General features: G+C 42.3%; 1 protein-coding gene across 1 annotated transcript in view; it reads right to left on the reverse strand.

The window, feature by feature from the left end:
- Nucleotides 1–7,640, reverse strand: part of Pmar_PMAR002628 (hypothetical protein) — a gene marked incomplete at both ends in the record, with an annotated part of 14,998 nt that extends 7,358 nt beyond the window's left edge. The window contains 12 exons of the mRNA XM_002768829.1: nt 239–376; nt 605–701; nt 1,444–1,522; nt 1,627–1,800; nt 3,758–3,892; nt 4,444–4,525; nt 4,847–4,912; nt 5,300–5,399; nt 5,754–5,906; nt 7,028–7,073; nt 7,448–7,573; nt 7,607–7,640. Coding sequence (XP_002768875.1) covers nt 239–376; nt 605–701; nt 1,444–1,522; nt 1,627–1,800; nt 3,758–3,892; nt 4,444–4,525; nt 4,847–4,912; nt 5,300–5,399; nt 5,754–5,906; nt 7,028–7,073; nt 7,448–7,573; nt 7,607–7,640 — 1,230 coding nt within the window. The remainder of the gene's footprint in view (nt 1–238; nt 377–604; nt 702–1,443; nt 1,523–1,626; nt 1,801–3,757; nt 3,893–4,443; nt 4,526–4,846; nt 4,913–5,299; nt 5,400–5,753; nt 5,907–7,027; nt 7,074–7,447; nt 7,574–7,606) is intronic.
- Nucleotides 7,641–9,544: the final 1,904 nt, after the last annotated feature.

Raw genomic sequence — 9,544 nt, forward strand, 5'->3', positions numbered from 1 at the left:
CAGAAAATGTACAAATTTCTACTACTACTACTACTACCACTACTACTACTGCTACTACTACTACTACTACTGCTACTACTACTACTACTACTACTACTACTACTACTACTGCTACTACTACTACTACTACTACTACTACTACTACTACTACTACTACTACTACTACTGCTACTACTACTACTACTACTACTACTACTACTACTACTACTACTACTACTACTACTGCTACTACTACTACTTCTCGCCCCGATGTTGAGGATAAATACACGCGCCGGTAAGGTGATCGTCGTCTGACTGGAGTCGGATGTGGATCTCCCTTCACGACCTGTACAGTTCCCTCAGGATCCACTTCATCGCTAATCCGCCCAAATACCTCCTGAAAATACACGAAAAATATCCTCACCGGGGATCGAACCTCCGTATATCACATCATCCGGCACGCATAACAGCGAACACCAATCCGATATCTTCGCTTCGTCCTCTTCAGTGATAACATAAATATCTACATTTTCTACACTTCTACTCCAAGAAGTGGTGTGTATCCCAACTCTGATCCCAACTTCAATAAAACCACAGCCAGGTCATGATGATGTCCTTTTTCTACCGCCGTTTGCAATGGAGTAAACCCATTTCTCGGATGAGATGAATCCAACTCCGCTCCGCTTTCAATTGCCATGTTACACGCTTCAATATCGTTCTTCCTAATAATAACAAAAACAAAAAACAACTTCGCTCCGCTAGATATTTTCCCCAACTCAGCCGCTGAATGTAGATCCATGGCCTTCTATAAAGCATTCTCACAATTTCCATATTCTCACCGACCCATGTAGTTGACCACCACCACCACCACCATGTACATTGTCTACCACGTCTGCACGCATGCACATACCAGTATAATTATGGTTTCCTCAGTTGCCGAATCGATCAATGTAGGATCCACACCGCTCTTCAGTAGGGCCTTCATCGCTTCGCCAATCGAAGAATTATGATCAACAACAGACGGCGTACGAAGGGACAACGACGAGGCCGCCATCATCATCATAGACTAAAGAAGATGACACACCCCGGGATCGAACCAGGGACCTCCCTATACACAAAACTCACACCTTCTTTTCTCAGCCAATGAATAACTCGAAAACGCTCGCCTACTACTACCACCACCCAGCCAATTGCATATCTCCCACACTTGAATATTACTTTCTATTCAAACTAGCTCCACGAGATATTGTTGTTGTTGTCCCGACATTATCATTACTCTGCCACCCCACAGAGAGCCTCGACGATGACCAATGTGATGATGATGATGATGAAGAGGAAGAGGAAGAGGTATCATCGTACAGCTCATCATATTTCGTTCCCTTACTAAAAACGAGTTAATTATTCACCACGCATGCACACATATAAGGATTTGGATCCAAGCCAACAATCTCAGACGTTTCTTACGTGGCCGCCATCGCGATCGCCAGAATATTCCTTATCTGCGTAACCGCCATCGATACTTCACTCAACTTCTCAGTAGGGGCTGCAAAATTAATACCATAATTCACCTAATTCCTCCTAACTTCAAATATACCCTCACCCGACCTTAAGACTGCCACACACAGTTTTCCATTCCACCCTCCTTACGTTCACGGCTATCGGCCCATGTCATCGGCTCTACAGTGAAGTCCACAACTGCTGATTGAACTCTTCCCTGATGAAGTCCTTGTGCTGCTGCTGGTGGTGTTGATGCCAACAACAAAGCGCTCGATCTCCCGGCATCCTTCCTACGTGGCAACTCTCTAGCAGGCTGATGAATAACTGACCGAAATTCATTATGACAAACCACTTGAAAGATCTAATACAGGTTAACATTCAATTACGAACCCGATCAGGTTCGATCCTTGGGTCCAATATTTATATAATCTATCTGGGGTATAGACACAATAGACGACATCTCTGAAATTTCCAGTAGGAAACACATTGTAGCACACATCGATCAAGAATCGAGCCTGGGTGCTTCGATGATGACCAAACAACATCCTTCCCTTATTACTCAATCCTTTCTCATCAAATTCTTAGGCCGTTGCATAATTGTTAGAGTCAGATCAGCATCATCCAATACCAAAGGATTCGCCCCACCCTCCAACAACAGGGATACAATTTCAAATCCTTCACAGCAGCCTCATGTAACCGAGTACCTCCATCAATCATTTACTCCAAATCGATCACGTGATCGATTTGGATCCCTACGATGATCCACTATACTAGACATATTAACAGCGATCTCTCTCCCCCAACGAACCGCCAACATCAACATCGTATCCCCAGTTTCGAGATCGTCGATTTAACTTGGTAATACCACACCATCCGTAACAAGCTCGATGAACGTCTGAATATCAAAAAAAAGAAGAAACAGAAATGCAACATATCAAATGACAAAAACACGAAAAAACCGACAAATTGAAAAATCATAAAATGAACTTGTTGTGAATGTAAAATGAATAAATTCGGGAAACAAAGAATTAGGGCAGCTGAAAATTGCAAACCCCTCAAAAAAAATTCAATAACCCCGATCCGCGCGGTATCAAGCCCACGAGCACCCCACTAAGAGCCCACCTCCTTTCGTTATACAATAGACTCCTTTCGTCCCAATATGAAATGTCACCGCCTCCGGACTCGTCAATATCGAAGATCAAATCTTTTCAACTTAGTCACCAACTCCGTAAATGATCCGGGGCAAACTCCCGTCTCCTCGTAATCTACCAAACTACAATACTTCATTTCCTAAGCTCAGGTACTCAGAAGCTACACCATATGAATTAACATATTAGTGGACGAAACCCAACTCAACAATTTCGTGTAGTTTACCATCTACTCAGAAACAGAAACTTTACGCGGCGCCGCGCACTACCGGGCCGGTGTGGCTCGGGAGAACTACATGAGAACCGACTCCATGCTCAACTACAACATGAGTCGGTGATGATATGAAAGTTATTAGTACCACAACTCCTATATAAACTCAGCTAAGGAAAGCGAACATATATTCCTCCAATACTATCTCCTGTAAATATCCAATAAAATGGTGTCGAGGAAATAAGATCCACGATAAACCACGTGCGAGTATAATAATACTACTACTACTACTACTACTACTACTACTACTACACAACTACACAGTAGTACTACTACACAGTATTTATAATTTCTTCCAATCTATAAACGTTCGCTTATTTTCACACACCTCAAAACGGTCACCTCTCACCAATTGTCGCGCGCCACGAAACTACATTGATGAGGAAGAGCAGCAGCTACTCAGCTGCTCCATTGGCCACCACGTTAGCCTCCCTTGATGCAGCAGCAGCAGCATAAGCGGCCTCCTCCTCCTCCTCCTCATTACTATGATAATGAGCAGCACTCGTACTCAGCATCGCCGGACAGTCATGTATACATAATGAATTCGGTAATAAACCAAAAGGAGGAGAAATATGAGAAGTCATAACAAAACCCCAAGTTTAATATTCGTCGATACACTCAACCGCATAATAACAAATTCATTCACAACACACATTTCACGAATAATTAATTCTAATAATACTACCACTACGGGTAAACCAATTTACTACCGTAATTCTACTACAAAAACAATTATCAGAAAACCATAACTACCATTTTCGTTTTCCGTGGAGTTACCGATACCCGTGATAATGATGTCATAGTCGGGTCTGAAAAACCATACCCAAATTGATCAACCGTTTCAATATATGAATAATACTACTTTCACTTTCCATAGCACCAGCATGAGTAATACTCATGCTGGTGCTATGGAAAGTGAAAGTACTCATTGAGTATAATATTCCACCACCCTCATCCTTGGTGAAGTCCTTATTCTCAATACCGCCACGTGGAGTATCTCAAAAATAGTGCATTATATGATTTGGGTAAAATACTCATCAATGTTGGAAATCATCATTCGAGTATGGGAATGCATATTTCCACCATCGTAAATCTGCTGGAGGTATTCAACATAAAAATGATAATCAAAGTGTAATATACAAGTATGAGCACTTTTACTATTTTTCTATACTTTTCTGAGTATCAATATTCGAGTCAGCTGATCACTGTACCAAAACAATGGAGTTTCACAACCCGTTTTACGTGTAACTCGGTGGAAAACGCAATAATCGCGGCGATATGCATCAGTAGTCGTGTAATATGTCTTTCACTATCGTTTTTCATATCACTAGGGTGAAATTCCAATGGAAGGCCTCAAATAAAAAAGTTCTCTGAGACAGAGTAAATCACTCAATTATAAAGTAAAATGGAGTATTTATATACCCTTGGATGATCCTCGATAGTTTATACTCTATCTCAGCCGAGCAAACAAATTTTTCCGGGAAATTCCCAAACAATTTCCTGCAGAGAAGAAAATTATGCATCCCGGCCATTATCAATTAACCTTACCATTTCTTCTCGATAACCTCCTCAACTGTCGGCGACTCGAAAATTCGTCCTCATCAATTACCTCAGACAGGACGACTATTACCTGAGACGCCATCTCAAAGGTCCCCGGTTCTATCCCCACAGACCCTACTCATCACTATCATATTTCATACTCTATTCAACTTAAGTACTGTTTCTTTCAATTAGACTGACCACCGGAAGGTCCCCGGTTCGAACCCCAGCAACGCCATTATTATTACTCCAATATGCCCTTCCAGATCCTCTCCCTTGCTCAGCTGGGTGCAGTAAACTACTACCCCGTGGTAACCTCCCTCGCACAGCCGATAAACCCATAACCATTTGCATTTGCCGAATACTGCTCATCTATAGAGGCCAAAGGCTTATTCTTCTTCTTCTTACCTACCTGACTAGCTTGCACTGCTTGCTCTGCCTCTATTTTACGCATGAACGTAATAAGATCATCACGTAACTGAATATCAAACAATTGTCCACCACAACTCACGGCATTATTTACGTAAAAAGCGAAAAACAACATGAAAATATTTTCCACGGCACTTCAATCCACTATACCACAAAATACGACCAATTAAAGGTATTAAAAAGCGGAGAACAACAACATGGAAATTCTGTGAAAACAAGTGGAACGAAAAAAACAATCAAATGGTGAAGAGTAAGAAAATACTAACAAGAAAAGGAAAAATACACAAATTCGAAATAGTGTGTAAAGACAATTATCCTGCTACCATAACTTTCATACCAAATAAAACAAGACAACACCTACACCACTCGAACAGCCAACAATAATAACAACCATTCACATTATTTCATGGCGCGCGACATTTTCCCCCACACTTACCACTAGTGCTTCCATCTCAATTTTCTTATCCTCATCCTCCTCCTCCTCCTCCTCAACTGCTGCTACTGCCGGATTTGCAGGGGTCTCCAAACGGGGGGGTCTTCAAAACGTTCATTACTTTCAACGACTACAACAACAAGGGTCGGCCACTCCCCCGGTTCCCCATAACGAGCCATGGACACATCCGTCATAGTGCTATCATGATCAGCAGAGTTAATACGACGAGTTGAATCTGCATCTGCTTCGCTCCGCTCAAAAACGATGTCATTTTCCTTCGATTTCGACTTCTTCGACTTGAAAGCTGCCATTGGCTTATGCCAATGACTTTTCTTCTCCTTTTTTCTTTCCTCTTCAGCGCCTAGAGGAAAATAAATTTATTTTCATTCTAATTTTTCGGAAAAGGAGTGGTACCAAGGAGAGGAGACAATATTTTCCTATATTCACCCCGTACCACTCCTTCGCCAATTCAGCCTTCTTACAACATTGAGTAGCATTATCCCACTCGGACTTGAAGTCAATTATGGTGGTGCTCCTGCCCACGCCTCGAATATGCCTCCACAGGATATTGTTGAATTCGTAAAGTAGTCTCAGTATGTGCAGCAATATGCTAAAATTAAAACAGAAACCTCCAAAATCCTAGCGGAGCGAAGCCACACCTTGCACCCTTTTTACCTTGTACCTGTTCCCAGGAGCCCAATTTCCACTATCAAACCACTCGTTCCTTATGATAGGAGGCTATAGGAGACCGCCCGTTTTCCTCCAGAATACTTCTCAGATTTCTCACATTTTTTTCTTTTTTCAGAGTCACCTCACTCGCGGGATCCGTCTTACTACTGGCACTTCCACGTTGGGGCCTCGTGGGATGATGATCATCATCCCGTCAACAGCCATATGTAGCAACCAGCCTTGCAGACCCCTCTGTGAGGGATTGTGGGCGAGAGCTGTTTGAGGAAAAAGAGATCGTGGGTTTCTCAACCAGCTGTGTGTGTGATCAGTTCGGGTTGGACACAGATTCACACAGTGTCATTGATTTTTTATTGCATGGGCGAGACAATTACTGTCATGTTGTATAACAATTGACATCCATCTAGTTCAAACACCATAACATCACGGTTTGCCTTTTACTCTAATAACAGCATGCTCAACGAACTGAAAGACACAGAATCCCCTCAATGCACACTCCAATATCCAGTGGAATCGAGGTTACTATCATGCTGTGTAACAGCTGATCAACCGCGAACATGCAAAGTAACATTGATGATACAATCGTAATCGAATCGTTTCTAGGAGCTCATTGCGCGGGAGGCCGAACAACACTACATAAAAACATTTCTGTCGAGCCAAGATGAGGTTGTCAGCTGTTACGCAGCATGATAGTGGCCTCGATATTGTCAAGTATTATAGTAACATCAGTACCTAGGGATAGATGACTCGTATGAGGTTGTCAGCGGTTATGCAACATGATAGTGCCCTCGATATTGTTAAGTATTGTAGTAACATCAGTACCTAGGGATAGATGACTCGTATGAGGTTGTCAGCTGTTATGCAACATGATAGTGGCCTCGATATTGTCAAGTATTATAGTAACATCAGTACCTAGGGATAGATGACTCGTATGAGGTTGTCAGCTGTTATGCAACATGATAGTGGCCTCGATATTGTTAAGTATCATAGTAACATCAGTACCTAGAGATAGATGACTCGTATGAGGTTGTCAGCTGTTATGACATGATAGTGGTCTCGATATTGTTAAGTATTATAGTAACATCAGTACCTAGGGATAGATGACTCGTATGAGGTTGTCAGCTGTTATGCAACATGATAGTCGCCTCGATATTGTTAAGTATTGTAGTAACATCAGTACCTAGGGATAGATGACTCGTATGAGGTTGTCAGCTGTTATGCAACATGATAGTCGCCTCGATATTGTTAAGTATTGTAGTAACATCAGTACCTAGGGATAGATGACTCGTGTTAGTTAGAAAGGAGCCGGACATGGCTAATGTTAGGTATAATCGTATTACCACACGCGTATATTCACGGTCCCGTCCACTCAAGCACCGAGCTCATCATCCCACTTCATATACCTAAGATACGACACAAATTGGGCCTATTCCGTATCTTCCACTCTCAACCTCAAGATACCACCTTTAGCCAGCCCAGTGAAGGAGCCTCCAGCACCCTTCTCCTTAACACCAACTATCGGGGCCGCAACAAGCGTCGTCGCACCTGCGAGGATTCCTCCTCCAGCAGCTTTTAAACACGAACCCACACCTAAACCCGCACATGTTCAATCCCCGGCACTACCATTAACGGCATTTTTCAGTGTCGTCGAATTCATGAGATAACCATCATTTGCCGAATACTGCTCATCTATAGAGGCCAAAACGATCTTCTTAGGAGTCGTAACGAATCGTTACGACTCCTGACACGACATATTTTTTTGCGACATACCCCATATCGCGACATACCCCATATCGCGACATACCCTTCACGCCATATTTTGTTTTGAAAAAAAAAATCAACTTGAAGCAAATGATCAATAAATACCGTTCCGTTGAGCGAGCATTAAATTCCAAGGAGGCGCTATCGCTGCACGAACAGTAGGAGGTGACAAACATACCGGTACACCGCTAATACGAGACAACCAGAATCTATAGTGGCAACCATTTGGTCAGAACAACAGTTTGTAAGCATCCTACCTGCCACTCTCAAACCCCCGCCGCTTACATTCTCTGTATAGTCCAATTTGAGGTCAGTAAGAAACGAATCGACGCTTCACTATACACCCTCGTCGCCACCTGTTACTATCATGCTGCTCAACAACTGACAGTCAAGTGATACGAACCATCCGGAAGTAAACTAAGAAAGACGTTTCACTACTCATATATGCAACGATCGGTAGAATCAACATTCCTTACAAAACTACTACTATGATGAATCACCATTATACATGGCGATGATTCATGGTTGATGACTCTGGTGGGGCATCGACTCCTCCCATTTGAGAGTTCAAGTGGATGGCAGTAGACTGCACGCATCGAGGTGGAGGTCTTGGCGGAGGTGGTGAGGGTCTTCCGAGTCTACCTCCATATGGGAATGAACACTCCCTCGCATACTACTAAATAAATTGACGATAAATCATATCCTTTAAGTGCATCCATTATATAGCTCGTAAATATCTTCACTCGGAATTGTTTATAGGTAACAGCGGCAGCAGCACCAGTGGTAACACCATGATGAGGATGACCATTGTTATCATGTATCCTTAGACGAAAGGTATAGTCGAATAATACCTAAGATGATGATGAATTGGGTATGATGATAATATTGATAGAGTAAGTGCCATTGGTAGTAGTAATTATGGTGCTATCATTTATATTACTACTTCAACCCTATAGCCAGCTCCAGCATTACTAAGTAGATCCGTCTTATGAAGGGCAGTTCGGGCGAACCTAACAAGAATCACGAAAAATGAGAATAGGATGGTGGCTGTAGTTGTGTGTGCAAATAATGTTAGTACCAGTAATATCATTATTAGTTATTGATAATATCACCACGCTTGTGTCACCAACCTAATGTCACCAACCTAGTGTCACCAACCTAGTGTCACCAACCTAGTACTACTACTACTATCACCACCACCACCACCACCACCACCACTACTACTACTACAACAACAACAACAACAACAACAACAACAACAACAACTACTACTACTACTACTACTACTACTACTACTACTACTAATACTACTACTAATACTACTACTACTAATACTACTACTACTACTACTACTACTACTACTAATACTAATACTAATACTACTACTACTACTACTACTACTACTACTACTACTACTACTACTACTACTACTACTAATACTAATACTAATACTATTTGCACACTGATTTGCAAAGTCACACGCCATTAAACTTAGCGCTCGCCCAGATAAGCACACGAACTTTGAATCGTTCTCCGCAGAGCTTCAAAGTTTGGTGAAGTGCAACCAATTTGGTTATCGTGCCTAATGCTACGTTGAATAACCCCAACAAGTTGTGGGCTATAGTATTAAGGACATTGGGTGAATTGATCCACGTTTGCAAATGATATGGTACGAATATCTTTGATGCGGTCGGGACCGTGGCTATCGACTGATGTGGAATTGCCTGAGTGACACGTTCTAGGCGATTTGAGACGCGCCTGAGAGAAGCTCTAGACTCATACTCCAACACCGTATATGAG

The sequence above is a fragment of the Perkinsus marinus genome, assembly GCF_000006405.1.
Source record: "Perkinsus marinus ATCC 50983 genomic scaffold scf_1104296967096, whole genome shotgun sequence".
NCBI lineage: Eukaryota > Perkinsozoa > Perkinsida > Perkinsidae > Perkinsus > Perkinsus marinus.